Genomic DNA, 14,904 nt, shown 5'->3' with positions numbered 1-14,904 from the left:
GTTAAGTACAGCAAGAAATCATTTTGGAGAGAAAAAAAAGGTACAAAAGATCGCTAAATTTTATATTAAGTCGTTCACTGCAAGACAATGTGCAAAAATGTATCCACTCCAGTGGCAGGGTTTTTGTCATTTCCACTCAAATTCCAGCACCCACAGAATATTGAGTTTTAGGACTACATAAACATTCAATACGGCATTAGAAACCTTAGATTCAGGTTGTTGTTTTTTTCTTGTGGGGGTGCCGATAAAGTGCTGGCCAGACCTCTGGCAGTGTTTGCTTTTTGTCCATGTTAGCATTTTGTTACAGCTTCAGCTGTAAAATCAATATGTATTGTATTGTATTTTGTACAGCCGTCCCTATTTCAAGCTCAGATAACTCCAGACACATACAGTAAAGTCTCGTTATATCGATATTCTCGGGAGTCGGAAAAAATATCAATATAACCAGACTATCGATATATCCGATCCTGCGGCATGTAAATTTTCTCCTTGCGTTCATAGAAATAGTATCGTAATAAGCAGTACTATCGATATAACCGATATCGATTTAACGAGACTTTACTGTATAACTTAGGAACTTACTCTTTTTTTGATAAAAGAAGAGAATCAAAGGTTTGTTACGCTGAATTGAATGTTTATGTAGTCCTCAAACTTAACATTCTGTGGGGCATGCAATTTGAGTCAAAATGACAAAATCCCTGGCACTGGAGTGGACACATTTTTGCAAATACAGTAAAGTCTCGTTATATCGATATCGGTTATATCGATAGTACTGCTTATTACGATACTATTTCTATGAACGCAAGGAGAAAATTACATGCGCGCAGGGTCAGATATTTCGACAGTCCCGGTTATATCGATATTTTTTCGGACTCCCGAGAATATCGATATAACGAGACTTTACTGTAGTCTGAAAGCGGATGAGTTAATTAAAAATGTGAAATTATGTCCTGGGTCGGGTATTTGATGAGAATGCACAGAATGCTAACCAACATTTTTTCTCACCAAGGCAATAGAGTTGTGCAAGTGTGAGCTACAATTTGAGACCGGTTATTTTAAAAATTATACAGTGCATGGTGGGATTCACAGGGCCACAAGGCTCACTGTCAGTCACATCGGTCACAGCTGGCATGAGCAATCTGCTGTTGACCCATATCAGGAAAGATCCTGATCTGCTTTTTCCAGGCCAACCGTTTTTTTTAAATGACGGCAAGATCGCAATGCGGGACATATGCTTCATTTGCGTATGCTCAAGGGGCCTCGAAATCAAAAATCATGCTGCCATTTCCTCTCTTTTGTTACAGCCACAACAACAAGGATGGATTCTCAAGGAAAATGATACATTTATTTTTCAGAGTGCAAAGTGTGACGAACATTGTGTGACCAACTTCGGCGTAAGGAAACCGAGCTCTGATTGCCCCACTGTCTGGAGATGCTCGTGTGCAATTTTGGTTTGGTCCAGCCAAATTTACAAACAGAGAAGGGGCAGAATCTAAATCAACAAGGTGTTTTTGTGACTGGAACACGCCAGAGACATTTTCCCCCTTGGCAGTTTTAGACATAAAGCAGTCTGAAAGAGTGCAAATCTGCAATTCAAATAGAAATAGATTGTGGGCTGGGGGAAATCTTTTATTCTCCCCCACACAGAAATAATTCTGTTGCCTTGATTATGAACTAAGCCACTTATACTCAACAACACTCAGGCATCAAAAATTGGTAACAAGGAGGTGGCCTGGAGAGTGGAGACTTTCATCAAGACCAACAGTCTTCTCTTGGCTTAAATTTGCCACCGGGAATAAATGACACCAATTTAAAGTGTGGGAATCATTTCTTTTGACCCACATTCACGTGCCATATTTTTTGCACTATAAGGCGAACCTACAAGTCTTTCATTTTTTTTTAAATTGACGATGCACACTATAATGTAGTGCGCCTTATATATGGAAAATGTCTTAAAATGTGTCATCCGTGGAAGCCATATAATGTGGTGCATCTTATGTCTGTAAAATGTTTTAAAACAGTGTTTTCAGTGTATAAGGCGCACCAGAGTATAAAGCGCACCCCCAATGAATGGTGTATTTTTAACGTAACCTTTTTAACATATAAGGCGCACCTGACTATAAGGCGCACCTTCAATGAATAAAAACAGTTTTCCAAATATAATACATAAATATGTAAAGGTTTGCCAAATATAAGGAACACCACATTATAAGGCGCTACAGTTAGAGGCTAGGATGACTCATGACTTCTTCGACAGGGGAAATGGCGTCTGTGGCTGCAAGGCGTAGTTGCGAGACCTGTTGTGGTTCAATATTACTTCACATATAAGGCCCACCTGCGTATAAGGCGCAGGGTCATCTTTTCGAGAAAATATAGGCTTTTGGTCGTGCCTTATACACCGGAAACTACGGTATGTCATTCATTGATGGTGCACCTTCCAATCTGGTGCGCCTTATATGCGGAAAAGGGTTTAAAACATGTTATTTGTTGAAGTTGTGTCTTACAATCCGGAGAGCTTTATAGTCCGGAAAATATGGTGGTCAACAATAATAATCCGGTGTGCCTAATAGTCAAGAAATTACGGTCATTCATGACAACAAAAAAAGAGGATCAAACGGGGCATTTCTGTTTTTCGTGCGAAATATCGGGTTCCGAATTGCCTTGAAAGAGCAAGTGTCAGGGATGCACGTTTCACAAGATGCATACTGCACTAACCTCTGCACTGGTACGATCGACTTTTTCAATTGTGACTGATAGTCAGAAGGACTATGTCAAAAGCCCCCCAAAATCCAGACGCAAAACACGAGAACGTAAAAAATAGAAAATTGATGAAATTGAACCGTGCAAAATAATACGTTGCAAGGAACGCTGGCTTGAGTCAAACACCTCAGCCAAAGAGCAACTCTATTTTGACCAAACCTGCTTAGAATCAAAGTAAGCTGACAGGCTAGACGACTCTTGCGTGTAGAATAATAATGGCCTAATATGGAGGAAGTGCACTAAGATGCACATCTGTGAGAAATATAACACTTCTTTGGATGTGAAGGGACCTTGGTAAGAGCCTGTTGCCTTGAGCTGATCAGACATAATAAACAGCATCTAATAAGTTTTGTATTTTGGGCTCGGGTTGAATCGCAATGCCAAACAGCATCTCATGTTTTCTTGAGTCTTTAGCCAGGCTCGGAAACAAAGATAATATATGCTGCCATCTGAACAGGTACACGGTGTATTCCTGAGGCCTTTTAGTCAGCATATGCCGCCACATGAATATTCACCTGAACAAAACACATTTAGCGGTGATGTATTACAGAACACAAACAGAGAGCATCCGTTTCAAATAGACGGAAAACACGCATGTGGAAATGAGAGTTAACTTTGAAAAGGAATTTTTAATTCAGAGGTAGTGAACAAGAGTGGAACTGACGCCTCACAACAACAACAAATGCTTGACCACGAGAGGCCATTTGTTTTGATCAGGAACAGGGCTAAAGTGGAAGAAAAAAAGCGGAGTAAATGAATGTCCTTGTACAGGTAATGTACAGTATGTGGTCACCGTCCAATGAAACTCATCTATCTCCATTTTTGCACATTATCCTGCATGTCTTCTTAAACGTTTGCAAGCTCATCAACCAACAAAATAAAGATAAATGGCCCGCCAAGTTCATGAAGACATCGGACTTCAAAAATGCCCTTCAAATCCAACTTTTTTTTACCCATCATCTCCCCCAGTCGCTTTCTATTATAGATGACTGAAAGCCCCCAAGACAGAAAAAAAACAAGTACGGACAACCTTGGCTAATGAACAGAATGTTTGAAGTAAAAGGGTCCATTTCTGTTCAAATGCTTCAGATTGATGTGTGCAGGTCAAAAATTAGGTGACTACATTAATCATGAATTTACTTTATGCCTCCATTTAAAAGACGTGAGTTTTGCAGAGACGTTTTCACCTCTACATGATGAGAAGAACATAAACCGCAAGTATCTGCGTGTCACTGGAAGCCAATATTTACCCCTCATCATTAAAACACGGACACTTCCGACAAGTTCATCCTTTTTCTGTCGGCAATCAAAGCTCGGGATTTTCCACGGTTTTTCCAAACACACATGCAACTTTGCCCACTTTGGGGATACATTCCAAAGCAGGATCTCTCTCTCTCTCTGTCCCTCTCTAAAGAGAGAGCCTACAGAGGTCCCCCAGGGATCAATCTTAGGTCCACTTTTCTTTTTCTTAATTCATGTCCCCCCCTCTCTATATCTTTCTCCCCCCTCTCTATGTATAGAGAGAGCCTAGAGGGGTTCCCCAGGGATCGATCGTAGGTCCACTTTCTTTTTTTAAATTCATGACCCCACATGCTCTCTCTCTTTTTCTCCCTCTCCCTTTCTCCCTCTCTCCCCAACCTCCCTCCATCCCTAGCTCCTTTTCTCCCTCTCTCTTCTCCCTTCTCTCCCTCCCTCGCTATCTTTCCTTCTCCCCCAAGTTATGCCTCCACAAGCCTTGAATGACACCCACACCCTTGGAATCGTTTATGGATGAACTAAAAGCCAGCACCTCAGGGGCAATTGTGTCTAGACAGCAGGCAAAATGACAAACATGACAAAATGGGTTCATTTTAGAGAGGAGGCTGCCCTTCAAATGAAGAACCCATTGAGTCAGGCTTCTTGGACCTTAAGTGGTGCTATACCAACAAGAAAAGCAGATGTCAGCAATGTGTTCCATAACACACGGGGGGCTTCAGCACCCACACATAATTGATTTTTCTGAAGATAAATATGGTGGGGATGACAAACGTTTTCTATCACTGTGCAACATATTACATTATTTGATCTATAAATTCTCCTTGGATATATCACAGCTATAGGTAACCCACAACACCTGATCACCATAATAGAGTTTAATAAAAAAATATAAAAAATACATGTGGGTTGCATTTGCTTAAAAAAATCATAATGGCTACAAGCATAGGTAGTTAGCTCCTAATAATAATATAAAAAAGATCATAAAAACTGTGGAGGAGTCACGAAGTCAAGTGGAATGCTAAGGGCCAAGAAAAGCTTTAACGCTGCGACGGGGACCCTTTTACAACATCATTATGGCAGATGGAGATACTTTTTACATGCCTCAGTGGATGCTGCTGTTTTAGTTAGCAACCAATTTAAAATGGTGAGTGTTAAAAATTGGGTCTATAAGGCAAACAGTTCTCACCTGTTTTTTTTCTTACAGAGGTAAAAAATGGAGGGTGTCATTAAAAGGAAAATTGGTATACTAAACTCAAGCCCTAGTTTATAAATCTATTTATACGCAAATGATTAGCCGTCTTTTCGATTAGCGGCTAATTGAAAAGACGGCTCTGACCTGTATTATGGGGTAAAATAACCAAATGCTGTATTATTTTCCCGCCCCCTCCTACCCTGCAAAATGTAGTACTGGAGTAACAGTATAAATTTAATGTAAATATTATACCAATCATTTGGCAAAAATTGATTTTACTCGCTATTGAGTGAGATGACTTTGATGCGAGACGCAGGTACAAACTGAGCTACTATTTGTCACTCCTTTAGTATCATGACAACCACGACGTGGGCTATGACTGATAAGCTATCTCCCAACTAATGTGTGTCAGCCTGAAAAATTGCCAATTCAAGCAGACCCTTCACATAAATATGTGGAAATAATGAATTTTCATCCTGGAGCCATGCGTCGTCGTACATTTCAGAGCACTGGAGATTTTTATCATTGGCAACTCACTCGTACAAATGAAGCCAGGGAACCCGAGTCTCCATGAATGAACATAAACAGCTTGACAGAATAGCACACGGACTGATTGCAAACAAATTTGCTTTCATTTCCTTGCGGCCGTTCCGATACGTCACATTGACGCAAATGTATTATTGAGGTAGTTGTCTTGTTTCTGCAAATGTAGTTTTTCTTTCCCCTGTGTGTGAATTATGCTTGAAAATTACGTTTGGATTGAAGGAAAATAATGTGTGCAGACAGTATGAAGGTTTCAAAGTCTTCTTTAAGCATTATTAGGGGTATATATGATAGATTTTGCTTACAAACTGAGATAAATCTACGGCCCCAGCAATCATTTTATTTTGCTGTCGCAACTGGGTAATAAACTAGTTTCTGCAGCGCTCAGGCCAAGTACTAAATTTTGGTCGGAAAGAAAATCGCACATTGTTTGAAAATGCCAAGTACAAATAACGCTGACTTGCAAACTTAATCGACAACAAAAGCAATTACAACCAAAAGGTTTTAACGACGTGGTCCAGTTGCCTTGGTAAGTATTGCAATTTACACATTTGGGAAAGTGGGTCATTTATATCAGAATTCAATACCTTTATTTGTTTTCAAGCAAAGAATTTGCGTACTCATCACACAGAAATATAGCTGCTTCGAATAAAACTGCGGTTAGATCAATGAACACTTGAGCTGTTGGTGCAACAACAACAACAACATGCCGCTGTTAATGTATCTTCTTGTTGGTGTTCCACACGTCGACGAAGGGGGCGGAGGGGCAGTATTACACAGAGAAAAGTGCTCGTTGAGCAAGGCCAAGGCAAAGCTCTTGACATTCTAATTAGGGAATTTGTTGCTCCAGTTTAGCGGTGATGGAGCGGGTGGAAGCTCTTTTATCAGGCAGACCAGGCCACATAGTTGGCAAGCTGCGACACCAACCAGGGCCAGACGCTTTTCTATGGCCCACATCTCTGCACTGCTACCCATGGGCAAAAATTTAATGAACCGGCGGATGCTGCGATAAATAGGATCCAAATGTGATAATTGACTATTAAAAAACAAACACAAACAAAATAAACATTTGAATAAATAAATAAATAAAACACAAACAAAGAAACAAATGTGAAAAAACAAATTGACTGCCATTCAAAAATGTATTCGGGAATTGAAAATATGATGTGACGCGCCATTCCCGAACTAGTTCGGTTTTGTCTTTTATTGCTTAGGTGCCAATAATGTGCTGGCCAGACCTCTGTCAATGTTTTCCCTTCCACAAGGGGGCAGCATTCCCATTTTTCCATGTTACCGCTTTGTTCCAGCTTCAGCTGCTGTTAAAGGGCTACATAAACCAATATGTATGTATTGCATTGTACAGGGTGACCCAAAAAGACGTGTACCCATGAAAATTTCAATTGTGGCTTTGATTAAAAAGCTATTTATTTCGAATTACAACCACATTTTATTCAGAATGGAATGCCCCTTCATCGGAGTTTCAGCTATTTCTGTCAATGTATGGCTTTCCCAAGATGTGTTCCAAATGTCTACCGTTTCTTTGCAAGCAAACCTGTACTCGTCTCAAAGTTGTCAATCACTTTTACACACTCCTCTTTCGAGAGGGTGACCCAAAAAGATGCGTCCGACTGAGCCCCTCGCTGCAGCAATGTTTTGTCCCGAAAGAGGAGTGTGTAAAAGTGATTGACAACTTTGTCAGACGAGTACAGCTTTGCTTGTAACGAAACGGTGGACTTTTGGAACACATCTTGGGAAAGCCATAAATTGACTAAAAATTGACAGAAATAGCTGAAACTCTGGTGAATGGTCTTCCACCAACTGAAGAATGTGTGGTTGTAATTTGAAATAAATAGCTTTCTAATAAAAGCCACAATTGAAATGTTCATGGGTACGCATCTTTTTGGGTCACCCTCATTTCAAGCTCATATAACTCTAGACCAATATAACTTAGGAATTAACTTTTTTTCTGATGAAAGAAGAGAATCTAAGGTTTCTTACGCTGAATTAAATGTTTATGTAGTCCTAAAACTCAATATTCTGTGGGTCCTGGAATTCGAGTGACAATGACAAAAACCCTGGCACTGCAGTGGACACATTTTTGCACATCGTCTGGCAGTGAGTTATTTAACAAATATACAAATAAACCAACAAACAAACAAACAGATAAATAGATAAATCCATACATACGTACACACACACACACACACACACGCGCGCACGCACACAAACAGAGGGGCTAAGTTAATTTCCTGCATCCTCTTTATACTTGTAGGGAAATGCAGGTTTGAAATTGTTTTCCCAAAACGATGCCCTTCATATTTTCCTGTCTGCTGCATGAAAGTGACAATTTTTGTTTTCAAAATGTGCTCTAATTTGTCCTACCTGCTGCCATCATTCCAAGCTATTATCTTCCATGAGAGCAACCGGAGATTTGCCCTTGCAATCACATTCAAGGCATTTACTGAGTTTAAAATGTGCTAATGTGACTTCCTCGGAGGGGAAAAAAATGCAAGAAGGGTAGAAGTCTTTTGGGTAAATCAGGTGACAGAAGTTCCCCAACACTTTTTATGCTAAAATTGTCTGACCTGACCGAAGAATATTATTAAAATGATCCCCTGCCGCTAATTGTATTTTAATTATGATTTCAAAACCGCAAGAATCGCGGCGAGCGAGCGAGAAAGGTGACGACGAGGGTTGTCATGGTGATTACATGCGCACTAGGGTGCACACAAGCAGCCTCACTGTGCCATCGAGGACAACCAGCGGCCTCAGTTTTCTTGGCCAGAAAAGTACTATATTCATTTTTAAAAACTCTCTTTTCTGGCCCATGTAGTCATGTCTTGTGAATACTTTTGCGTCTGACAGGGAGTTGGCCGGCATCTCCTCTGTGAATCCCACGAGAGAATACGGAGTAGGACAACAGCCAGCGTTGAAATGAAGTTAAGTGAAAGATAAGATTGAATGGGACAGGAAATTAAAACCTTTCCTTCCATTGATTAATATGGCCAATGCAAAGTTACACGGCAACAAAAAAGACAAACTAACAGCTGTTGGAGCTGTCGTGATTGTGAAATGACAATTTCAGCATCCCGGTGCTCTCACGCAAATCGACAAAATTGATTAAAAAATAGTATAACACCTGAATTTCCACTATGGGGAGGATTATAAGATATCTTACCTTATCCACACCACCTTAATTAATTGACTCTAGACACTGAGTACCGTATTTTCCAGTGTATAAGATGCACCCAAAAGCCTTGGTTTTCTGCAAAAGATGACCCTGCGCCTTATACACTGGTGCACCTTATTTATATGTGAAGTAATATTAAGCCACAAGTTTCATAACTGTTGTCAGCAGACACTGACTCCATTTCCTCCTTTAGAAGAAGTAATGCGTAACCCCAGCCTCTATTATATTATATATAATGTGGTGTACCTTATATTTGGGATAGTTATATATATATATATATATATATATATATTACATTTGGAAAACTTTCTTCATTCAATGAACATGCGCCTTATAGTCCGGTGCACATTATATGTAGAAAAAGTTTGAAAATACAGACGCTCCCCAACCAACAAACGAGATACGTTCTGAACGGTCATTCGTAAAATGAATTTGTTCCTAAGTTGCTTCAGTGCTATATTTTGGATGGAATACACGTTTATGTTTAAAACTTATATAAGTATGTTTAAGGGTTATATAAGTATGTTTAAGGCCTGCCTATAATAAACATTTAATAAAATATATGCTCCATAAAGATATGCACATGTACAACTAGAGAGAATACTATACATGTTACGACAAAAATGTTCGTATGTACCGTTGTTCGTAACTCGAACAACGTAAGTAGGGAAGTGTCTGTACACCATTCATTGGGGGTGCGCCTTATACACCGGAAAATATGGTATTCTCAACTTATCATTCGCCAAACAACAAAGCCAGCATCAGTCAACCGATCCCACAATAATAATAGTTGAGAAAATCTGGTTTCCATGACGCTCCCTTGATCTTGATTGAGGAGGGCGTGGCCATAACAGAGTAACATGAAATCAATTTCCCATTGAAACATTTAAAAAGAAAGTAACAAAAAAGGAAAGAAATTGTCACCTTTCAAGTTTTAGTAATAATGACCATGACAAAGTCTTCAGAACGTCACACAGAAAATCATTTAAGTCATTTTCAATAATAATAATAATACATTTCATTTATAAGCGCCTTGTTTTCCATTCGGGCCCCAAATGATTTTAGTCCACTCGCCATATTCGGCCTGCAAGCTAAAAGTTTACCCCTGCAGCTTCTGATTGGAAGATGAAGATGTTTGCCCGGTCCTGTTCTCTTAAATCTCTGATTCCAATCCATACTTGGAATGATCCAACGCTTAAAGTAAACCAATAAGTCTGAACCAGCGTTCATATTAGTCAGTCTCATTCAGTGTGCGGCGGAGGCACCAAATCAATACGGTTACTCACCACACATTTAAAATGTCTCGGGGGGGAAAAAAGGAGCATCCCGGTGCTCAATCACCACCAGTTACTGACCTGCCGACTGAGCTTGGCATGGCCATTGGTAAGATCATTACAGGCTGCTTAAGTGCGATGTCATAACAGCCGGGCTCATCACACAGTGGTACCAATTTTCTATCCTCCTTTTGGAAATATCGATGCGATTCCTCACAACAGGATCGTACAATGTCAAGAATGTGATTGCCCAGGCTGCTTTTCATGCCGACAAATCTTGTTATTTGTTCGAGAGCTTTCAGTCGTCTGCTTCTTCAGACTTACATTCAAAGTACGGTTACTCTAAAATGCCACGACTTAATATTTCATGATGATTTCGGCAAAGTGAGCATAGAATCACAACCAATTAGTTTGATCCACACAAGCTGTTGAGTTTCATTCCGGTTGCACGCCTATTCATCAGAAGTAGATAGTTAAAGATTTGTGGTGCTGCAGTGTTAAGCGTGTTAGATTTTCGATTGAAAGTAATTTGCATGCAATTTAGGCTTCTTAGTTAACTCATTCACTGCCATTCCCGAATTTATTCAGGAATTGAAAAGTGTGACATGTAGCGCCATTCCCGGATTTGTTCGGGTTTTGGTTTTTCGTGGGGGTGTGTCGATAAAGCGCTGGTCAGACCTCTGGCAATGTTTTTCCCTTCCACGAGGGGGCAACATTTGCCTTTGGTCCATGTTAGCACTTTGCGACAACTTAATCTGTTGTTAAAGCTAAATCAATATGTATGTATTGTATTGTATTTTGTACAGCCGCCCCCATTTTCTAGCTCAGATACCTCCTGACTAATATAAATTTGGAATTAACCCTTTTTTAAATGAAAGCAGAAAGTCTAAGGTTTCTAACGCTATATTGAATAGTTATGTCGTCCTAAAACTCAATGTTCTGTGGGTCCTGCAATTTGAGTGAAAATGACAAAAACTGCGGCACTGGAGTGGACACATTTTTGCACATCGTCTGGCAGCGAATGAGTTAAAAACGGGACAACATGACAATAACATGGTGTGCATGCATGTGCAGACCTGTTATTGCCCATAATTACACTAAAAGATAAAACATAAAAAAACATTTATGCGTTGACATTTTATACATGCTGCAATTCTTCCAGATTTTGCTGCGTGGCATTTTTAACAGCACTCAACTGATTTTTGGATTATCTGTAATTTATTTTAAAGGCTTTGAAATAAATTTAGCCCTTCTATTTCTTTGTATTTTTGTAATTATTGTTATTGCTACATTATATTTATTACATTATTATTATTATTATTATTATTATTATTATTATTATTATTATTATTATTATTATTATTATTATTATTATTTTAAACATTGAATCCCAGAAACTCTACTTCTGGCTTCTGATACCATATAAAAATGGATGGATAGAAAACGCTTTATTATTTACAATTATAAAAATAGATTGGGGCCATTTAGCTTCCTAAATGGCCCCAGCCATGATATGAGGGATTTTTTCTTTTTTTTTTAACACCGTAGAGCCGCCTCGTCACTCATCTCTCCCATGAGAGTACGCGAATTGGTTCTCTACAGTGTATATACCATGCTTCAAACAGCATAGCAAAAGTGAATTTCCCCCTTGAGGATACACAAAACAGTATGAGCAAGAAGTTATTTTTGTAAATTGGAGCTGTTCACAGTGTACATTTTGCCAGCATCTGTCAATGTCTTGCATATTTGACCTTGCCGTGCTGATACCATAAACAGCTCATGGCTCGCTGACGGAAACATCTGTCATCCCGTCACAATGCTTGCATATGCATGAAGCCTTTTTTTAGTACCCAACACATGTATGAATGCTGGAATGAAGTACAATGTGATGTTGTTTGATGGGGTGAGGAATAATCCAAACTAAAAGAGCAGAAACAAATCTCAGAGGACTCACCCAGTAGTGCTGACATGTTCTGGAAAATTCTGAGCAGTTCGGGGGTGATGGCAGGACTGTTCTCCAAAGTCACATACCTGCTTGAGGAGAGGGCCGAAAGAGAAAAGAAGGTTTTTGTTAAAACTCTCGCAGACTTTGAAACTGCAGGGAAAAAAAACGGGACAGTTTGTCTTCAATGCTCGTGTCAAACGCATGCGGCTTTTTCTCTATATGCACGAGAATTCAAGATTTGATCTTATATGCAACAAATAACTGATATCAATCAAGAAAGCGAGATAAAACCATAACAGGATGACAACCCAACTGTAAACAAAGCAAATTGATATTTTAAGCGGGGCTGTTTATCGGCGAAGATAAAAGGACAAGACGGAAACTGAGGCTTTTTTTTGGGCTCCCCAAACCTGTTACGTTATGCTAATCCCCTCCAGTCGGCGGCAACACAAAGAAAGAGATTAAGGACAAGAGTTAAAAAGACAGGAGATGACAGGAGGGCAACAAAAAATGGTAACACCTGGAGAGGAAAAAAATCCCCGTCACTCAGCCAACCATTTCGCTGGTGCAACCAAAGGTGATATGAGAGTGTTCTTTCAAATGCACCCAAAGCATTCAGTGAGAAGAGAGACCGCTCACTTTGCTAAGTAGCCATAGCGCCGTCCATGCCCGATTCCACGGAAATACATCTTCATTTATATAAGCAGAATTAAAACAAAATGACATAGGGCAGCCCATTTACTCATGCCTGTGTCATACTGTATGTTAGCGACAGCATTTGGCCTCTGCACATATATAAAACCGAATCAACCAACCTCCAGTGATCGACCCGTTGCAGCGCAGTTGCACGCACATACACACACAAGCCGTTACGAGCAACAGCCTGACACGGAGGATTGCGACACACTTTTTCAGCCCCTTAACTCATTCGTTGCCATTCCCGAATTTATTCGGGAAATGAAAAGTGTGATTTGGAGCACCTGCGGGTGGTGCCGATAAAGCGCTAGCCATACTTCAGGCAATGTTTTCCCCTTCCTACGAAGGGACAGCATTTGCCTTTTGTACATGTTAGCGCTTTGCTACAGCATCAGCTGTTGTTAAAGCGCTCGATAAATCAATTTGCATGTATTGTATTTTGTACAGCCACCCCCATCTCAAGCTCAGATAACTCCAAACCCATATCACTTAGGAATTAACTCTTTTTTTTCTGGTGAAAGAAAAGGGCCTAAGGTTTCTGACACTGCATTGAATGTTTATGTAGTCCTAAAACTCAATATTCTGTGGGTTCTGGAATTTCAGTGAAAATGACAAAAACCCTGGCACTGGAGTGGACACATTTTTTGCACATCTGTTAGTGAATGAGTTAATATCCCCCAGTGTCACAAATAATAATATTAATAATAATAATAATAATAATGTAATGTAATGCACTGTAATGTGATAGATAGATAGATAGATAGATAGATAGATAGATAGATAGATAGATAGATAGATAGATAGATAGATAGATAGATAGATAGATAGATAGATAGATAGATAGATAGATAGATAGATAGATAGATGAATAAACACAGGTAGGTATCGTACCAAAGCTCCAATCCATCCTCCAGCAAATATACATGAGGTGGCTGGGTGACATCTGTGCTTAGCTGGATGACAGGAAGAAGGAAAGGGTACAGGTTCTTGCTCTCTGCACCGAGCCCCTGCCAAGTTAAAAAAAAGTCAAAAAAAGTACAAGAGATTAATGTAAAATGAGGAGTCTAAAAAATGTACTTTCAGCTCAATGGACTTCCTTTGCAGATCAATGAAGTCAAACAAAAGTTGGGTAAGGTTCACTACAATAAAGCACAGAATCATTTATAGTGAGTGCAACACGGGATTCAGCATTGAATCTTGGACCAAAACATTCCGTTGTTCAATTATTCATGACATAACTGTCTTGGGGGATATAAGATGCATTCGGAAGGGGTACATACAGTACATATGTGCATAAGGTGGACTAAATAACACAGCATCTTAGTTCCAGGGAGACGACATTGACTTGAACAAACTACAGGAGCAAAGACGGAATGATTGCTTTTGAAAGCAACATGCATTTTATAGCCTTCAATTTAAAAGCACTTGAAGTCGATTTACTTCAATTGGTTTGCGAAAAGTGGATGTAAATTAAAGTTGGAGTTTAGTATTATAGATATAGATGGAATGACAGATAGAGGGGGCATTGGTATACTGTATAAGGAACGGCGGAATTTTCACCAATCATTTCATGGAGTGCTATTTAAAGAACCTAAAATTCACCCATTAAAAAAATAAAAATAAATAAACAGGTGTGGAAAAGCATAATAATACATCCAGTAGCTACGATATGACAGTGTTGTTGATTTCTCATCCATTTTGTGAATTACTAAAATCAAATGCAAATCTTTTAAGAACTTCCCGTCGAAGCCGGCGAAACGACGTGGCTACATGGCAGCCATGTCGGAGAGGTCAACGGTCACTCAAACCAGGCATTGAAATTATTAAGTCGTATGGTGGCTATTTCTGAACCGATTTTGCATTGTCATCAATTGGTGAGTAGTTTTACTTTATTTGAATGTTGCCCATGACTTGCTGTTATTGCCTTTTTTATTGGGCATCTTCGTCTTCACAGGGTTGCTTGTTCTCGAGCCACAAAGGGGACACAAGCCAGTGTCTTATTGTGCCCGTCCCCAGCCCGGATAAATACAGAGGGTTGTGTCAGGAA

The 14,904-nt window shown here is 39.6% G+C and overlaps 1 protein-coding gene across 1 annotated transcript in view; it reads right to left on the bottom strand.

Moving 5' to 3' along the window:
• The window catches only part of ipo11 (importin 11), a 97,603-nt gene that overhangs the window by 33,250 nt on the left and 49,449 nt on the right, over nt 1–14,904 (bottom strand). The window contains exons 21-22 of the mRNA XM_088993840.1: nt 13,749–13,864; nt 12,171–12,247 (exon numbers count right to left, since the gene is read on the bottom strand). Coding sequence (XP_088849966.1) covers nt 12,171–12,247; nt 13,749–13,864 — 193 coding nt within the window. The remainder of the gene's footprint in view (nt 1–12,170; nt 12,248–13,748; nt 13,865–14,904) is intronic.

This window comes from Hippocampus bargibanti, linkage group LG04, assembly GCF_051943395.1.
Source record: "Hippocampus bargibanti isolate YZ-2025 linkage group LG04, ASM5194339v1, whole genome shotgun sequence".
Classification (NCBI taxonomy): domain Eukaryota; kingdom Metazoa; phylum Chordata; class Actinopteri; order Syngnathiformes; family Syngnathidae; genus Hippocampus; species Hippocampus bargibanti.
This window is presented reverse-complemented; position numbering and strand designations above follow the sequence as displayed.